A 19,094-nucleotide genomic window follows, 5' to 3' on the forward strand; every position below is an offset into this window, starting at 1 on the left:
TCAAGCCGCTGCCGCCCCGGCGGAACAGGGGAAAGGGCGCAGACGACGCGCTGGCCCAGGAGCAGACCCGCTGTGGACCCCACCGGAACGCCACACAGGCCCGACTCGAGCTTCCCGCCACTGGCGCGCAGCGACGTTCTTCCGCCGGCGGCGGACGGGCTGGGCCCGGAAGCGGAAGTGGAGCCGGGGCCTGAGGCGGCCCGGTGGCGGCCGGAGCCGGGGCCGGTACCGCTACGATGAGCGAGCCCGAGCTGCTGCTGGACTCCAACATCCGGCTATGGGTGGTGCTGCCCATCGTTTTCATCACCTTCTTCGTGGGCATGATCCGGCACTACGTCTCCATCCTTCTTCAGAGCGACAAGAGGCTCACGCAGGAGCAGGTGTCCGACAGGTCAGGTCCGCCGACGGCCCCTTCGGCTCGGGCCCCCCTCGGCCCGAGGCCTGTCTCAGCTCGGGCTCACCCCAGCCGCGGAGCCACCGCCTCTCCTCTGCCTTTCCCTCGGCACCCTCCTGGCTGGGCTCGCTCCCGCCCGCCGGCCGGGGTGGGCAGGGAACAGGCCCGCTCCCGCCGGAGGCCGTGCTGCTAACGCGACATTTCTCTTTTCCAGCCAAGTCCTGATTCGGAGCAGAGTCCTTCGGGAAAATGGAAAATACATTCCAAAGCAGGTAGGGGGCTGCGCGAATTGTTTTATGCTTTTCGAAGCGCAAAGCAAGAAGTAGTATTGTGGACTGCTGTAGCTAGAGGCGTGCTCAGCAATCGGGCAGTCTCTGCATCAGTGCCCCACGGGGTCAGACAGCCTGACTGGGTCTCGCCCAGCCCAGAGCAATGTCTGGAAATGAGGTCGTTAGCAGATGCTTAGGAAACCTGGATACAGGACCACTGTACGTGTCTATTCTGTTAATGTTATCTTCCACGACTTGGTGTTTTACCCACATACTAAAATGAAATCTGAGTTCAAACCATCATGTTTAATACCTGCCAACAAATACACAGGGATTGAATTAGAGCTTGGGATAAGGAGGCAGTCATACGATGTCAGCTGTAATGTTTGCTAAAAGTCAGTTGCCTAGATTGGCTTAGTTGCTGCCAAATCTGTATATCATAATATCCAGAAGTCACCTGGGAGTCTTGCTAATATCAGTACTGAACCAGCAAAAACTTTGCACAAAGTCCCAGAAGCTCTTTAATCAATGTGGATTCTTCTTCAGAGAATTCTTAGAATTATTTTAAGAATTTTAGAAAGCCCGGAAGCTGCTGCTCTGGATCCAGGGAAACAGAAAAGTGAGGAGCTTTAGAGCATATGGGCACTGAAGTATCTCCAAGCAAGCCTGTGTTATGAAAGGACTCACAAGATGTCTGCATGTCTTAACAAGAAATAATGCTTTTATCCTTTCATTTCTTATGGTGTTGGCTTTGGCTGTTTTTGTTTCAGTCTTTCCTGACCCGGAAATATTTTTTTAATAACCCAGAGGATGGATTTTTTAAGAAAACGAAAAGAAAGGTAGTGCCTCCTTCACCAATGACAGGTATGTTAAGGTACCAGAAATAGAGCCAGGGGAAAAAAAAAAAAAAGTAATTTTCTGCCAAAGTAGGACAATGAATCATCTTCAAAAACAGCTCAGTGAACATGAGTAAGGGGTGGCACATTGTAGGTATATATTGGGGAGGAGACAAGAGTGAGATAGTGGAGTAGGACTATTACTATTCATGGAGTTTCTTATTTAAAATAGCTACTCAAATAATCTTGTTTCCTTTTATTGTCATACACTGCTACTTTACACCAAATCTATGATTTGCAGATCCTACCATGTTGACAGATATGATGAAAGGGAATGTAACCAATGTTTTGCCTATGATCCTCATCGGTGGTTGGATCAACATGACATTTTCAGGGTTTGTAACAAGTAAGTGTCTAGTGTCCATGGGTCTGTCCCTGTTTCTGCTGACAACCTTGAAGGTCTGGGCTGCATCATATTGCCCCTCTGCCTGAGAGCAGTCAATGAGAAGCAGCCTGAATTTGGCTTGTGGCACTGCTGCTGCACACTCTGAACTGCAGTGATTTGCTTGCCCCAGAGCAAAGGAGGAAAGATTGTTTTCAGAGTACCAGCCCCAATTACAGAAAAAATGGCTGATGTATTCAGGAACAGCTATAGCAGAAAAAAAAACCCCAATATTTAAATGCATTGAAACTGCATAGACTTCAAGTTGATCAAGTGGATTTTTCCTTTGAACTTGCCTGGAGAGATGTTTCTGGGTAATGCAGAGTGTACACAACAGAAATACTTAATGTTTTGCTGGGATTTTCTTTTGAGTCCATGTGTTACTGTTTCCTTAACAAACAACATTCCCATTGCAGTCAGTGAAACAACACCCATGATGGTTTGGCCACCTGCTTAAGTTTCAAAAAGCCTTTCCCTATTCCAATAAATACAGACCTTACAGCTTTTACCTAAGTCCATAGACTGTTATCTTGTTCTTGTATGTGCTGCATGCAGACATTAGATTTGAAAGAATTATCTAGTGGCTTTGCCATTTGCTTAGCAATTATGTACTGTCACATTGTGAAACTGGGCTTTTTTGTTTTTTATTACCCTGCAGCTAAGGTCCCCTTTCCTCTGACACTGCGTTTTAAACCAATGTTGCAGCAGGGAATTGAACTGCTCACGTTAGATGCATCCTGGTAAGCCTCTCTCTTCAGCAAGCAAGGTCCAGTGTTCACTTGGAAAATTTTGATGTGTTAATAACCCTTGAATGGTCTGTGGGTGTTTGTGATGAGATCACCAGGCACCTGTGAACTGAAATCAACCATGCTTGTTCTGATTTATCAGGGTGAGCTCTGCTTCCTGGTACTTCTTGAATGTGTTTGGACTCAGAAGCATTTATACTCTCATCCTGGGCCAAGATAATGGTAAGACTATCATCTCTGTGAAAGAGCTGGCTTCTCCTTCTATGGACTGACTTCTGAGGGAAGCTGGGGAAGGATTTCTAAATCTTAAAGCCTCCTCACCTCTGTGAGGTTACTCCCCACTGGCCAAGTTTGACATCACCTGCAGCAAGTACCCAAATCTGCACCAGACCTTGGCTAACTGCTTGTAAACTTGCATGATGATTAACCTATTCTTTCCTTCCCCTCACAATGCCATGCAGAAATTTTGCTCTCAGGGTTGCTTTTATTTCTGGCAAGTACAAGTTTTAAGGAAGGAAGCTGCTATGATTCCTTAATGCTAAATGTGAGTTCAGGAGAGATGGGGGGCGGGGGGGGAGGAGGTAGGGGGAATGCAGAAAACAGCATTTTCCTCAATTTGTCTGCATACTGTATGTAAATTTAGCTGAGATGGAGGGGATAGGAACAAGATGGTTTCTGGGTAGTCTTTCTGGTACAGTAGTATTGGATTCTGGGTGTTTCAGCAACTGCTATGGTAAGGACCAGCATAGTGGCACTGTGCTCTAAGAAATGCTGTTCAAATGACACCAAAAAATGAACCTCTGTTTCGTCTTTTCTAGCTGCAGATCAGTCTAGGGTGATGCAAGAACAAATGACAGGGGCAGCAATGGCCATGCCAGCAGACACTAACAAAGCATTTAAGGTACAGTATTTCTCTCTGCATTCCTGGGGGCTGTAAGCCTACAGGATTGCAGGCTGTCTGTAACTCAGCCTCTCCCTGCGTCAGGTCTGGGAATTGCTCTGGATTCCTGTTCCTAAAATTAGAGCTGACAACTAATGAGACAGAATGCCCTGGGCCTGGCAGAGCCCTAATATCCTGACGTAAACTTGGTTAGTTAGTCATTCCTGATACAAAAGCTGAATTCCTGAGCCGTCTTCTGCATTTGTAGAGGAAGACTTCTTTTTTTTCTTTGACATCTAGTTCCCAAGCAGAAGGTAGCTCCCAAAAAGTTGTGGTAAAAATGCAGCTAAGCAGAAGTCCAGCAGACACATAATGGAACTTAGGTAAGAAAATCAAGTAAGCAAGTTAGCTCAATGGAAAAATCTCTCAGGGTGTGACTGTCTTGGAAGTTCTTCTAAGCAGTCTCCACAGGCACTTTCTCAACCCTTGTTTGAAGGGAATGCATGCCGGGAAGGTCCTCATTTCAGTTAGTATGATAGCAGAGATTACCCACAGACACCCTGGTGCCTGGGAAGTCAAGACTAGGTAACCTTTCTGCTTTTAAAAAGAGGCTTAACCAGGGAAGAGGGTGGCTGCAGTTTACAGCTCAGCTGGAGCAGTGACTGTTGTCATAAACTGCCAGTGCTGAGGTGCAATTCCAGGCAGTGCCATGTGCTCTCCTGGCTCTCTGCTTCCTTCGCCCTATTGGCTGTCCTGAGCAGTTTTGCTGTTCAGTCCTGTAGGAACCTAAACTCACTACAAAGATGATCCAAGGGCTAGAACACCTCTGCTGTGAGGACAGGCTGAGGGAGCGGGGTTGTTTCAGCCTAGAGAAGAGAAGACTCTGTGGAGACCTTACAGCTGTCTTCCAGTACCTGAAGGGATCCTACAGGAAGGCTGAGGAGGGACTCTTCATAAGGATGTCTAGCAATGGGACAAAAGGGAATGGTTTTAAGCTAGGGGAGAGTAGGTTTAAACTGGGTGTTAGAAGTTCCTCAGTACAAGGGTGGTGGGACTCTGAAATAAGGCTGCCCACAGAGGTTGTGGACATCTCCTCCCTGAGCATGTTCAAGGCCAGGTTAGGAGAGGCCTTGAGCAGCTGAGTCTAGTTGAGAGGTGTCCCTGCCCACGGCAGGGAGGTTGGAGTAGATGATGGCTTTAGTCTAATGAGGCACATCAGGATGCTGGCTAGTTACAAAATCTTTGGACTAAATTTTATCACATCTCTGAACTGAAGAAGTAATTAAGGACAAAGCACTTGACATCCCCATAACAGAACTGATGCGTCTCTAGAGCCAGCTGTCTCAGAATAAATGGACTCTTCAAGGTTAGAGAGTTTTCATAGAGTAGATAGTATCATTTTTCTAATGTCTATGATGTTGACCAACTAATACCCAGTGAAGGGTGTAACACTGTCATCAGAGGTGGCAGGATTGCCAGGTATTTAATAGAACTTGGGTTTTGGTTTAGTTTTCGAAGTAAGCACTGCTTTGTGTAGCTCCTGTCCAACTAACACTGTGTTGCTTCCCTTTCTCTGCCTCTTTATTGTCACTGCAGACAGAATGGGAAGCTTTAGAACTGACTGATCATCAGTGGGCCTTAGAAGATGTAGAAGAGGAGCTTATGGCAAAAGACCTCCATTTTGAAGGCATGTTTAAGGAAGAACTTCAGACCTCCATCTTCTGAATGAGAATATGCTTTTGTCTCATCTTGTAAAAGTAATTTGAAAAGAAATCTGTTAAAACTATATGATGTATTTTGGCAAGGCTGAAAATAAATGAAAAACACCATTCAGAACTGCAGTTCCCTAATATTTTTTATTTGAGCCCCAGGGCCAAGAATGTTGTATTTGAGCAAAAGGCTCTTGGTGTGAGTCTCTGTTCTCTCTCTCTTCCTGGGAAACGTGCTGGAGAAAAGACCTAAAAGTTCTAATCCTAGTATGTACACAGAGCAAGCTTTCCTAAGGAAATTGAAACTTCATGAGACTAAAAACGTACGAGTAGTGCCTCTGTTTCTGGTTTTATCCTTTAAAAAAAGAAGTCTTTGCTTTTGAACAATTAAGATAACATCACCATGTTAGCAATTCAGAACTGACAGACAAAGTATCTAAGAGATTCCAGTTCTGAAAGGGGTGATTGTCCCTCCTCTTCATATTTGTTTTCCTGTTGGAAACTTTCTCAGAACATAAAAGCAAGAGGGTGATACTCACCACTTGCCCATGACAAAGCATGGGACAACTCACCTTCTTCTCATATCCAAGCCTGCACAAAGGCTCTCCACTGCTGCAAAGTCTCATGTGCTTTCTTCTGTTCTGGTCAACCTGCTGGTGGACACACCAATGGTCATGGGGACAATGTCTGATTCACTTTGCTGCTGGTTTTCCTGGACAAAGCCATCTCAGAGTTCTCTGGGCAACAGCCAGCCAGAGATGACATGTTGATGCAGAGATGGTAGTCACACAGACTGTTTCCCATTTATTTAAAACTTCCCAAGTCCATGTCTATAAGCACCTCAGACTGCCCACAGGGCCTCTCCTGCCTGCCACACTCAGCAGGATGTACAAGCTGTGGCTCGCTGTTCCCTGTAGTCCCCACTCAGTTATTTACTGTGACAAGTATGGAAAATAAATACCTTGGTTTAAGGCTCCTGCCTGATCATCTTCTTTGCACTGTAGAGAACAGGAAACAACTCTTCCTGGCTGGCCCTGCAGGAGCTCCTCAGGTCTCTTCTCCAGGGAAAACAGCCCTAACCTGGGAAAATGCTTCTTCCATACTCTGTGGCTGCTATTTCCACCTTTATTCTCAGCCATTCTTGGGGGAGTGAAATTGCACACCCTTCAAAGCAGGAGGTGAGTCAGAGCACATCCTGTTCTCTGCTCTTGCCAAAATCCTTTCCCCTCTGAACACTTAGGAGTCTTAGCTTAGAGATTTCTGCCTCAGAGACCTCTTCCCTGCATGCTAACAGCAGTGCTGACTGACACCACAACTTGTGCTTCAGGTTATTTCTCCCTCTCTTGCCATGGGGAGTTTCATTTTGCTTCATGCCCTTGCTCTTTCTGCCAGCCTGTGTAGTCACAAACACCCAAACACCTCCCCCGTTGAAAAGCTGCCCCCTCGCTTTCCCTTCTTCCCGTGACTGGCTTTATGCCATGCTGTGGAGGTCCACATTTCACAAACCTATCAGCTCTTCTACATTAAGGTTCTTCTAACCCTCTTTAAAGCTCCATCTAAGATCAAGCTCTTCCACTATTACACCATACTCACAATATGAAGACTTCAAACCTTCTTACTGGGGTTTCACAGCCTGCCCTGGCCTCCAAGACTTTGACAATCCCCCGGATTCCCTGCTCACACACAGAACCTGAACACACAATCTTCCTCAGTCTTCTGCAGCCAGCTCTCATATACACTCTCAGGGTGCCTTAAGGAGGAAATTGCAGCAACTGCAGGACTGATAACCCTGGAGAAAATGGACAGAAGGTAGGCCAGGACCCCCCTTAAGATCCACAGAGGAAGCAGAATGATGAGGAAGCCATAGGTGAAGCTGCCCAGTGCCACAGAAAGGCACTGACAAGCTTTGCTACAGCAGCCAGTATCAGCAACTCATCTCTGCAGCAGATTAAAAGGCAACCTGGGAGCAAGCACAAAGCCTCAGATGTACAGAGCAGGGGAGGCAACAGCTGCTTTTCTCTCAAATCCCCACTGGCAGAGCAGGGAGGGCTTGGCTCCAAAGAACTCACCCTCCTCAGCCAGAAGAGCTCCTGGAACACCAGGCATACCCACAACCACCAGTCTCAGGTCATATAACGAAGACAGAAAATACAACAAAACCCAGTTTCAGTGCAAACCACTCTTTTAATTTTCTTCTTTGTACAATAGAGCCAGCCACTTACAAAGTGCTAGTCTAAAAATAGGTCTGGTTTTACAGCACACACACACCAGCCCAAGCCCATCAGCTCAGAGGCAGCACAGAAAGTAAGAGCTGGGCCACTTTTTCTGCAGTACAACTGAGTCTGTCCAGCATCTGAGCATCAGAGATTTACCCCCATTGATGTGTTTCTCAGTGTCAGCATAGGAAGTGAGGAGGAGAACAAATCTATTTCAGACTGGTTTTTCTTTTAAAAAGGTCTTTTACTCTCTCCTGCCTTTCCTCTCCTCCCTATTTTGGAATGCCCACATGATTTTCTTCCAGAGTAAAACAAACTAAAAGCAAAATGCTGATCAGAGTAATTCAGTGCAGTGCTACAGCTTACAAACTGCTTTTTGGATGCTCCCCTCAATAACAAGGTAAAAAACAGAAATACAGTATTAATAGTTTCAAAAATCCCAAACAACCCCAAAACCAAAATAGCAGAAGCAATTAAGCAATTCTGATCTCAAAATTCCTATTTCAATGCCTTAAAAAACAAAATTCTGCAGAGGAGGATCACAACACTAGTATGACAGTTAGAAGCAACCCTCCCTCCTCTTCCTCCCATCACTTCCCAGTGCCCTGGTAAAGGAGCTGGGTAGTGCTGCCCACCCTTCCCACTGCTCAGAGTAGGAGATGACAGTGAGTAGCTGGCTGGGTATTTGCTCAGCTGCAGCACAGCAGAGGTGCAGGGACAGGCACACAAGCATTTGTCATGGGGCTTGTCACCAAGCACTGTGGAAATGGAGCAGAGCTGGCATATTTGGAGTTAAATGGATGACTGCTGCCACACCGACCATAAGAAGGGGACATGGTCAGCAATGAAGCCACAGGGACTGTGCAAAGAGAACTGAGTGGCTGCAAGCAACACATTTCAGGGGGAATAAGAATGGGGAAGAAGCCTGTCTTAGCTTTTTGTTCTGCCAATGCACTTGGCCCCAAAAAGGTACAATCCTCCTGTTTGGTTCATCACCTTGATCTAGATCTTTCCCTAAAAAAAGACCAAGGCTCTAAATTTTTCCCCATTTCTCACACAGGTGACCAGTTCTCCACTGAGGACTGACCTGATCTAGTGCTCACAGGAGTCCTCATCCAAGATGAAAGCTGGACTTAAGTCTTACAAGGAACACAAAAAGTAAAGGAGGTGATAGAGAAAAGCCTTTGCCAGTTGGGCTGAAAGGATAGAGCAGAACTACTGAACAGCTAAGGCAAAGAAAGACTCTGAAGAGGACTCTCACACCTGCTGCCTCACAGAAAATGACAAGGTTAGGGATCTAAAGGGCAGTGCTCAAGGGAAGGAAAAAGCTGAAAGAGACAAAAAAAAAGTCACACAAGAAAAGGCTGAAAACTCAAACAGCCCAATGCATTGGGCTGCCATCATTACAGGTTACAGCTCTGGGGACACAGTGCTCATTTTTGCCCAAGAAAAAGGTCTAAGGAGTTACATAAATGAGAAAAAAAAGGGTAAAAATGTTGCCACTGCACAAACCATAGGAGAAATGATGGAGGCAGAAAAGTGCTTATAGGGTAGCCTGGAAGCAAGAAGTACAGGAGATGGATGGAGAGGACAAGAAATTGTCAACCTGTGGATGGTCTTTTCTCTGCAGAAGAATGGGAGCCAGAGCAGCTGTGTCCTGCATTGCTCTGTGGATCAGTCTGCACATGTGCCATACCACAGGCAGGTATGATTCACTGCCAGTGAAGTCTCCTACCTGGCAAAATCCAGCATTCACATGAGAAAGGATGAGTCAGAACTGCCCAGAAGAGCCTCAGTGAAAGCATACAAGAGAAACGTTGGTTGCTTAGCAAAGGGACCAAAGTAACATGGCAGAGACTGCAACAGACATGCCCAATGTACAAAGATTTGCAGTGAGCTTCCAGAAAGGATGCAGCAAGCCTCCCTGACACAGGCAGGGCCCAACAGCAACACTGGAGGGTTGGCAGGAAGCCCCCATGCTGATTCACAGAATCATACCCATCGGACTCCTCCACAGGCACCTGCAAGACTCAGCTGTGATCTGGCCTCTAGCTCAGGCGGTACTCTCCCATCTCAGCTAATACCCTCAGACCAAGACCACAGCCCCAGCCCAGCTCAGCCCCAACCCCTGCCTCTAGCCACACAGCTCAGCCAGATTTTACAAAGAACTTTATTGAAGCTCCAATATATATTATTTTTGGCCTCTACAATCCCAAGTGTCAGCACCTAATTCCTGTCTCTCCAGTGCTATTCTGCAACCCCCAGCACTGAATCTTCCAGCGCTAGATTTTCTGCTTTGAATCCTATAGAGGGAAGAAAAATTTTCTGATGCCTCAGGCATGGCTTTAGAAGAGCAACCGCTAAGATGGTGGCCAAGTGCTGGAGGTGATGCTTAATTGGTATCCATGCCATCACACTCTTCTTGGGGAGGAGATGGGACAGTATGTTCCTCACTGTTTCGGCGCTGATAAAACAGCACGTACGCAGCTTTTGTCTACCAAACAAAGAGAAAACCATCTGAAACCATCCACACAGCTTGGCTGGAAGTGTAACACCCAAAGCAGGGAACCACACTTTCAGCATTAGCCTCAGGCCAAATACTCACCACTATTTGGTCTTCTGAAGCCACCGACACACTGCTGTCATCAAAGTGGTACCACTTGTCATTGACTTTGTTCTTTGCATAGGCAGTGTCTGTCAGGAGAAGTAACCACAGCTCAGCACTCCAGGAAGACACACAGGTAACACCACGCCAGCTGTGCTGCACTGGTGATGCTCGAGACTCAAAACTGAGCACATGGAGGGCAGGAGCTAACTTCGACATTAACCACCCCAAACCTAGTTCACCAACATACACATCTTCCAGAACACATGAGATGGTCCAGCTAGTCTAGAAACCATGTACCAGACATATCTCTGATAGTCAAGATACAGGACAAAGAAACTTAAGAAAAACTTTACAGTGTTTTGTTCACTCTCTTTGAGCCACAACTTTCCCAAACACACAGTTTAAGACTCAGCATTTTCATAGGAAAGAGAAGTTTTCCGATGATGGTGTTGCAGATGAAGTGAGCCTTCTTTGAGCTCTCCTTGCCAGGCAGCAGGTGCTGATCTCCAGCAAAAAGATCTTCTATCAGTGACAGAAGAGTAGATGAATCCAGTTTGAATTCTCCCTGGATATCAACTAGACTGCACACCAGGAAACTCTACTCTGAGTAGGGACAACTCTCAGTCCTAAGAAATTATTAGTTGTTTAGCTTAAATAAGCAAGTTTTAAATAAAATTAATGTCTTCAGCTGCTATGTCATATTTATGGGTTAAAGTACTGAGCTTGTAGTCAAACTGCATGCAATGGGAAAGGTGTGCATGAGACTGCTTGTACCCACAACTTCCTTTGCTCACTCTGCTCCTCTGTGAGTTTCCTAGAGGAGTTCTTGGACCAACTAGGGCTCAGGCCTTTACCTCCTTTGGAGTCTACACCAAACTGCTGCTGGTGTGGTTAAGGGGGTTGAGTGCCTCTGTGACAGACGGATCTCACCTAGTGCTTGCGAGCATCCTCACTCAAGAATGAAGATGGACTAAAGTCCTGCAAAGTCTCTTCCAACTAGCACTGGTGTGACTACGACCTCCAGTCTCAAAGCTTGCCTCCACTCAAATTCCCAATCCTACATATTCTAATGACTAACAACCAAGGTCCCACAGGCATCAGTCAGACCTTGGGCAAATGCAATCTACAAAAACTGCCTAGCTGCTCTGCAAGTCCTAACAGGAAGGACGTTACCTTCCAATATGATGTTCACCTGCATACACAACATAGATAAGGTTTGTTCTAGACGCCCTTTGTAAGGGCTGCTACGTGTCTCCCAACACACAGGGCTCTTCAATGTGCCCTCTGCCTACAAACAGGACACAGAAGCAGTTACTCACAGTGGCCTACTCCCATGGCTCCATAGTGATTGGAAACCGCGATGAGGTCATACACATATGAGCCTGCCCTTGGGTCACAGACAAACTCAGACATATTTAAACCCCTGGAAGGAAAGCCAGAAGTATTAGAAGCCCAATAACCAGCACGTTCTGAAAACTCATGCATGACACCAGTGAAGGTCTGCAGGCAGGCAGCACTGGCGGAGAAGCGCTGCACTCTGCTGCTCAATGGCTGTATGTTACTACTCTCAAGACCAGATGTGTTACCTCTCCCACGCAGGGCAGGTCCTAGCAAACACAAATGCTGCCAAAAGATTTAGAGGGAAGTGTTGAGTAAAAGACATCCCTGTGCAGGCACGAAAAGTGACACAGGCTTCGTAAGGAATATGCTTCATCCTGCAGCAGGGTGCTGACAAGCAGAAGTAGAGGAACGAGGCTTTCATCTTGTACTTGTGCAATCCTCAGTATAAGTGCAGCTCTGCCCAAAGAATTTGCTCAATTCACTATGGAAATTCTCTTGGTTCAGCAGAATCACATGGGTTTAACCCAATTTCAGAAGAAACAGTACCTGCTAGTAACTAGCATTATTTGACAGACGTAGAGCCGATTAACAAACAAACAAAACCACCCAAAAAAACCCAACCAACTCCATTCGCACCTGTTCAAACCCAGAAACAGAGCTGTTTCAGTTACAACTTTAAAAAGCCCACCCAACAGTAATATCTAAAGTAGATTTCTCTTGACCAGCTTCTTGAAGCTCTTCCGAGCTTGAGGGAAGAATCCTACCTGATAGGGAATTCCACAACAGTGTCAAGCTTATCCCTCCAGTATCTGCTGTATGAGAAACGCTTTAAATGCACAACCAAAATCCGGGGCAAAGACCACAAGTCAAACTTCTTTGTGGCCTGTTGATGTTTCTTACAGTTAGGGCAGTACCTGATGAAGAGAGTAACAAACAAGGAAGTGAATGACAATGATGAAAGAAAAGTTTCTGGCCTTCCATTAAAAGGTGTCTCCGTAGCACAGTACAGTCCCTGCCTTACAGAAGGCATTCTGGTTGTAAAATATGCAGGTGAGCACACTTCCTCTGAGTGTTTCCAAACTGCACCTTGCTTCCACTTTATAGCCAAAACCTGTGAGGTTTCCAAACCGCACCTTGCTTCCACTTTATAGCCAAAACCTGTGAGGTTTCCAAACCGCACCTTGCTTCCACTTTATAGCCAAAATGTTCTATGGCAACACTGCAAGAAGTTTTTTCTCTTATAAATTTTAAAAAAAGAAAAAAAAAGGTTGCAAGGTCTCATTACTTCTTTAGAATCTCCTGATGCAGCTCAAACAGTTGACAGCTACAAACCTATCCATAGCATCTAATCAGAAATTAGTAATAAAAACATCACCTACTGCACTATAGATTTTCTAACGTAGCTAACCACAATCTCTGTTCACACAGCAATCAAATCTTAGTCCTTTAGGATCTGCTCTACCTAGACCCATGGAACTGGGAATTTTTTGTAGAGTTAGGAGGTAGTCAGGACTGGTCCAAGCTACACTAAGGTAGCCACATGCTTTCACCCTTTCTTAGCACAACTGCTTCCTCCAAAACTGTTTGAAGAGAGACGTATGCTGGGGAATTAAAACCAGCCTGATCTTTGGAAGCTACATGCCCACTGCCACTTTTATTTTTTTAAATAAAGGCAGGAAACTCACATTTTCTGTTAACCCATGTCTGCAGCCTGTTGAGTTAACAACTAACACGGAACTCACAGACTTGCAGATTAAGACAAAAGGACAGACCTGGGAAATCATCAGAATCTTAGGACAAATGATGTGATCTCAAACAGTTATGGCATTTGACAATAAACATGGCAGGCAGGGGCTCTTACCACGGGTCATGTTCTCCAAGTGTTTCCATAGTTGTGAAGAGCTCTATGCAGTCTCTCAGGGCTACCACAGCCTTCTTCTTCTGGGGTTGCAACATACTTCCATGTTTTTCAAATGCCTAGTGGAGGAGATGCATGGCTTATTATATTCCACATCCCTGACATCACGAAAAGGAACATGTTCAACCTTCATCACGATGCCCATTTCTACTCCTCCTTCCACACCCCAACAATCATCTCATACTTCTAGCCACTCCTTTCTTGTGTTAGAGTCAGTAACAGAAAGGACATTAGTCCTTACTTTCTACTTGGTTTTATGAATTTAGTTTCAGGTTTCTTTGGAGTTTTTGGGATTTGTTTGTTGAGTAGATGATGAACTAGACTAATTCGCTTTGAAATTAAAGCATCTATTTTTCAGAACACATTGGAAACAGATGAGAAACTGTTGATCTACAGGTTAAGTAAATACATCTCATCCTGGTGACCGATCTTTTAAGTAGCAAGAAAACCTACACAGATTATTTATTAAAAAAAAAAAAAAAAACACACTACAACCTGTGCCTCCTGTACATCGAAAAGTAGCCTCCGCGTATCGGAATCCCAGTCAACAGCAAGAGCAGAGAAAGCTACAAGAAAGAAAAATGTTTATGGCACAGGTGTAAAGGAGAAGGAAGAAAAAAAAATTAAAGTAAAACAATAACTACCATTCAGTTTTAGGATTTTTCCTTCTACAATGGAGCTTATCTCAGAAGTCCCAGAGGAATTCACAAGGCTAAAGGTAAAATGCTGCTTCTTGCAAGGCTGCAAGTCTCTTACTGACTCGATCTGCATACAACCCTCAGAGTGGCAGGGATCAACTTCTGCCAGCTTTTCCCTGACTTCCTGTCCACCATCCTGATGGTCCATCTCTTCAATGTCACCTTGAAAAATTTAAAACAAGCACAATATTAAAAGAGCTTCAGTGAAAGTTTCAACTGACACCTCACATGGACAGCTGTTTGCATGAGCCTGTTGTGACACACACTGATTACTCAGAAAGTAATGAAAAGTCATGCAGAAAAACAAATCTGTGCCTGCTAACCATTACAGCTGAAGTCGGGAGTTTCACCTTTAGCAGATGCCAGACATGATGGAGAGTGCTCAGTTTATACTACGTTAACAATCACACCTTCTGACAGCACACCCAAGAGAGAATCAGCAGGGTTGCAGTTGGGTGTCTTTACAGAAGAGAATATGCAAGTCTCCAGGAATGTTATTTCCATTCTTCGGGAAAAATGGGCAGATTTCAACCCCCCCCCAATTTAAAATTCCCAATTTAACTTGTTCCAGTTCTTACTCTCACAGCAGCACAAGCGAATCATTTCAAAGAGGAAAGGGAAATATGTACTTGCCATCAGCACTTAAAGCTTCCTTGAAGCATCTGACCTAGGAACGAGACCTTGTGATTCCAAGGTCCATGAACAGAAAAATACCATTTCCACTTTATTTCTCCAGAACTTGTTTTTGTGACCTAACAGGCCAGTTTTCAATGCCAAAAAAGCATATTAGGAAAGGAGCTGCCTCTGGAGGGAAGCACCTGAACATCTAACAGGGAAGTAAGAATTTCAACGCTAATCAAGGCAAATGCACACCACACCCTGCTTTCCTGCTGCTGCTCAGGCACTTCTGATCTCCCTTGGAAAAGAAATGGTTTACAAGAATTTTCACCACACCATGCAATAGCGTGGCTTAATGACTGTGAAAAAACAACCAGCTAGAGCTTAAGCCAAATACACATGGCACAAATGCTAACAAAAACTTTAAGTGCTGAAAAGCTTCCAGCAGATTTTGAGGGGACTTTACCTTCAACCATACCATTGGAGCCATTGCAGGTTCCTTTGTCTTGGCAGGGTGTAGAGGATTCTTCTACCAAAGGGAGTTTCACGTAGCGGCTAGTGAGAGAGAAGATGTTTATCACACAGTCATACTGCAGCCATACACCAGCAGGACAGTGCTCCTCACCATCAGCAGCTCTTGCTGTCCCAACCCCCTCAGCAAACCAGAGCCCATCCTGCACAGCACCAGCTACAGGCCAGAAGCTTTCCGAATGAGGCAAACCACAGCAATTTGGTTAAGCCTCTTTTTTTGCTTGTTCCGAGTTTCATTACCAGTAGGTACAAAACGCAAAAATAAATTATGGAGACCCCCTCTGAGAGGTCTGAAAATACAGCCTGAGTTTTGTTCTGTTGCACAACACCGAGCACACCAATGACCTTGTGACTGCCACCAGCATTACTTCACAGCCTGCTTTTGCAGAGCCCAAAAAAATCAAGACCTTGGTATGTCTCCAGGGCCTCTGGACACTTAACACAACACAAATCCTGGCTTATACACCCTACACAAAGCAGAAGTTCTTCCCATTCACAAGGATGCAGCAATCCTATTACAGTAAATCCAAATAAGCAGCCACTGGGACTTTGTATAGACTGCAGAGGTAGTCAGACACAACTCACCTGATCTGCTCCAAAACCACACTGTACAAGTGCTCCACAGTGAGTTTGTGTTTGGGCACAGATACTAAGAGTGGCTGACCGAAGAGGACAGTGCCTGCAGTGTTGCTGGATTGCCTCACTGTCTTTTCCCGGAAGTAAACACAGAGAGTCACATCCTCCGAGCCATCCTCTCTTGTCTTGCAAACTTCATACCTGTTTGAAAGACAGGTGTTTCCACAGGTTATTTCCACTGCCAAGAAGCACAGCAGGTAGAATCAATATGAGTTCAGTCCAACAAGTGTCCCCATCAGGTCCTCAGAAAGACAAAAAGGGTTGTACTCTGTCTTTACACTTTACAACAGTTTTCTGAACACTTTCCATGGCTCACAATGGCACAGGATACATCCCTACCACCTTCCCTCTGACTTTAGTCCTAATTCACTCACCTCTCAAGATATTACCCTGATAATTATATGTTGCTTTGATCAGATCACAGCATCAGTGAAAAAATACTAAATGCACTTTGAAATCCCTCAGACAGTGTTTGTTTTCTCTGGAGAAAGAAACTCTCTTGATACCTTGGGTCTTATATTCTCGCAGCCTCTTGTACAGTTAATAGCCTGAACTCTTATCACTGAGCAGCCAATGTTTCATAAAACCAAGAGTTTGGAAACATCTGCTTCACAGAAAAATCCAAGGACAGTAAAAAAAACACAAGAAAAACATTCTGGAAAAAAAACCCAAACAGCTCTGGAGAACAGCGAGGAGAATGAGACAGCTTGTGCTACTGGATGAAACAGCAAATGAGATATCTGCAGATGTCAGAGTCCAACACTATCACATTGTTTGCTTCAGGACTATTCATTACAAAAAATTTGTTTTCAGGAATATCAAGTCACACTGCTCTGTAATTTGGTAAGTCAACTGTCCCAGACTTATCTTAAAACTGAAAGAGAAGATTTTATGAAAGATCTCACTATGCATAACAATGAGGACCACAATCTTCTCTTGCATGAGAAAGTCACTTCCCTTTTCTCAAGGGCCATAAAACTTTCTATTATTCTTGTGTTCAAAACGCCATTGCAGATCAGGGAAGAAAACCAATTTCAGAATTGTATTTCTCCTCCATCCTACTTAAACAAAAAAGGATTCCAGCTTGGGATTTGCACTGAATCAGTAGAGTACATGTGGAAAATTATCTTTCCAGAGTCCCAGCCCAGCTCACCAAGAATGCGAGAGATCAGTTAGCATAAGACAGTCCAGTGCAAATGGCTGTCAATGCTATTCTAGGCTTTCAATGCTATTCTAGGCTGTCAATGCTATGCAGTTGGACATAGCACTGGCTACAGTCCACACCTTCAAGTTTCCTGAGAAAGAGCACCACAGAGAGGTGAATTATTTCACTTCACACTGTGTAAATAACCAGTCACCACACTCAACTACAGAATAAGATAAGAACTACAAGTATCTCTAGGTCCCCATAAGATCTACAAGTATCTCTAGGTCCCCGTAAGATCTACAAGTATCTCTAGGTCCCCGTAAGATCTACAAGTATCTCTAGGTCCCCGTAAGATCTACAAGTATCTCTAGGTCCCCGTAAGATCTACAAGTATCTCTAGGTCCCCGTAAGATCTACAAGTATCTCTAGGTCCCCATAAGATCTACAAGTATCTCTAGGTCCCCGTAAGATCTACAAGTATCTCTAGGTCCCCATAAGATCTACAAGTATCTCTAGGTCCCCGTAAGATCTACAAGTATCTCTAGGTCCCCGTAAGATCTACAAGTATCTCTAGGTCCCCATAAGATCTACAAGTATCTCTAGGTCCCCATAAGATCTACAAGTATCTCTAGGTCCCCATAAGATCTACAAGTATCTCTAGGTCCCCGTAAGATCTACAAGTATCTCTAGGTCCCCGTAAGATCTACAAGTATCTCTAGGTCCCCGTAAGATCTACAAGTATCTCTAGGTCCCCGTAAGATCTACAAGTATCTCTAGGTCCCCATAAGATCTACAAGTATCTCTAGGTCCCCGTAAGATCTACAAGTATCTCTAGGTCCCCGTAAGATCTACAAGTATCTCTAGGTCCCCGTAAGATCTACAAGTATCTCTAGGTCCCCGTAAGATCTACAAGTATCTCTAGGTCCCATAAGATCTACAAGTATCTCTAGGTCCCCATAAGATCTACAAGTATCTCTAGGTCCCCATAAGATCTACAAGTATCTCTAGGTCCCCGTAAGATCTACAAGTATCTCTAGGTCCCCGTAAGATCTACTAGTATCTCTAGGTCCCCATAAGATCTACAAGTATCTCTAGGTCCCCGTAAGATCTACAAGTATCTCTAGGTCCCCATAAGATCTACAAGTATCTCTAGGTCCCCGTAAGATCTACAAGTATCTCTAGGTCCCATAAGACCCCTTTTAGCTGGCCTCTTACAACACAGATCAGTTCATAGCATGCACATGTTCCTCCACATTCTTTGACGGCCTCTCAGCCCACTTACCCTGTGCTCTACCAGCAGCAGTTCATGCAACCCCATTTATACCCCACCTGAAGTGTGCCTATGCGACGGAACAGACGAGACAAAGAAAGAGCTTAGCACTACTCACACACAGGTGTGTACTATTCGTATACAAACGTCATTCACCACAAACAACCAGCATACTGCAACCCCTCTAAGACTGCAGAAGAACATCTCACACACTGCTCACTGAGACATAATCAATTTGTGCCCCTCTACTCGCTCCACCTCAGAACAGCTTTTACATGCTAGTATTAGAGAAAGACACAGGAAAATTAAGATTTGTCATGTTCTGAATCTCTTGAGGAAAACCCATCCCCTATTACCAAAAAAAAAACAAAACCAAACCCAAAACCACAAACAACAAAATATAACCAAGCAAACAAACAAACAAACAAAAAAAAACCACCCACAAAAAAACAAAAATAAATTTAAAAATAAGATAAAATACTTTTTGGTTTAAGGAAGGCTACAGAGCTGACACTGCAATTCTGTATCATATAACTTAACTGAAATAATAGAACATAAAGATGATGCTACACCAGACTACACAACATAGTTTTAGAAGTCAGAGTCATTAGCTCAGCTGCTACCACACTGATGGATATTAGCTGGTTGCCTTTACAATTCACAGCTCTTGAAAAGTGTCTGAAAATTGGTAAGCAAAAGGCCAGGACTTGACCAGTCTTCATCAGCATCACAAAGGCTTCAGGTCTGTGCTTGTGATTCAGAGAGGAGGCAGTGAGCAATGAATTAGGTAACTTTTGTTCCCTTGCAAACTAAATTTGAACAAGTGCACAGGAGC

General features: G+C 44.7%; 2 protein-coding genes across 5 annotated transcripts in view; one reads left to right on the top strand and one right to left on the bottom strand.

Annotated features, from left to right (window-relative positions):
• The first annotated feature begins 229 nt into the window (after window positions 1–229).
• EMC3 (ER membrane protein complex subunit 3) lies at window positions 230–5,386 on the top strand. The gene is made up of 8 exons (XM_054387425.1): window positions 230–391; window positions 609–666; window positions 1,434–1,527; window positions 1,801–1,905; window positions 2,600–2,681; window positions 2,830–2,909; window positions 3,506–3,588; window positions 5,164–5,386. Exons 1-8 carry the CDS (start codon window positions 237–239, stop codon window positions 5,290–5,292), a joined length of 786 nt encoding a protein of 261 aa, XP_054243400.1. The 5' UTR covers window positions 230–236; the 3' UTR covers window positions 5,293–5,386.
• A 152-nt stretch (window positions 5,387–5,538) lies between these two features.
• Window positions 5,539–19,094, bottom strand: part of USP4 (ubiquitin specific peptidase 4) — a 43,286-nt gene continuing 29,730 nt past the window's right edge. For 2 of the 4 annotated variants that reach the window (XM_054387422.1, XM_054387421.1), the window contains 9 exons: window positions 15,792–15,983; window positions 15,142–15,230; window positions 14,004–14,219; window positions 13,855–13,925; window positions 13,303–13,418; window positions 12,206–12,355; window positions 11,420–11,523; window positions 10,098–10,186; window positions 5,539–5,926 (listed from right to left, as the gene is read on the bottom strand). In XM_054387422.1, coding sequence (XP_054243397.1) covers window positions 5,675–5,926; window positions 10,098–10,186; window positions 11,420–11,523; window positions 12,206–12,355; window positions 13,303–13,418; window positions 13,855–13,925; window positions 14,004–14,219; window positions 15,142–15,230; window positions 15,792–15,983 — 1,279 coding nt within the window. In that variant the 3' untranslated portion in view covers window positions 5,539–5,674. Of the gene's footprint in view, window positions 5,927–7,389; window positions 9,987–10,097; window positions 10,187–11,419; window positions 11,524–12,205; window positions 12,356–13,302; window positions 13,419–13,854; window positions 13,926–14,003; window positions 14,220–15,141; window positions 15,231–15,791; window positions 15,984–19,094 lie in introns of those variants that run through there. The other 2 variants (XM_054387420.1, XM_054387423.1) reach the window with 2 other exon arrangements.

The sequence above is a fragment of the Indicator indicator genome, chromosome 15 (assembly GCF_027791375.1).
Source record: "Indicator indicator isolate 239-I01 chromosome 15, UM_Iind_1.1, whole genome shotgun sequence".
Lineage (NCBI taxonomy): Eukaryota > Metazoa > Chordata > Aves > Piciformes > Indicatoridae > Indicator > Indicator indicator.

Bases quoted from the DNA above. Each gene is read 5' to 3' on its own strand.
- EMC3 (XM_054387425.1), top strand. From the start codon at position 237: ATGAGCGAGCCCGAGCTGCTGCTGGACTCCAACATCCGGCTATGGGTG. The intron at 1,528-1,800 runs GTATGTTAAGGT...TATGATTTGCAG, and splicing joins GCCTCCTTCACCAATGACAG to ATCCTACCATGTTGACAGAT. The intron at 2,682-2,829 runs GTAAGCCTCTCT...CTGATTTATCAG, and splicing joins CTCACGTTAGATGCATCCTG to GGTGAGCTCTGCTTCCTGGT.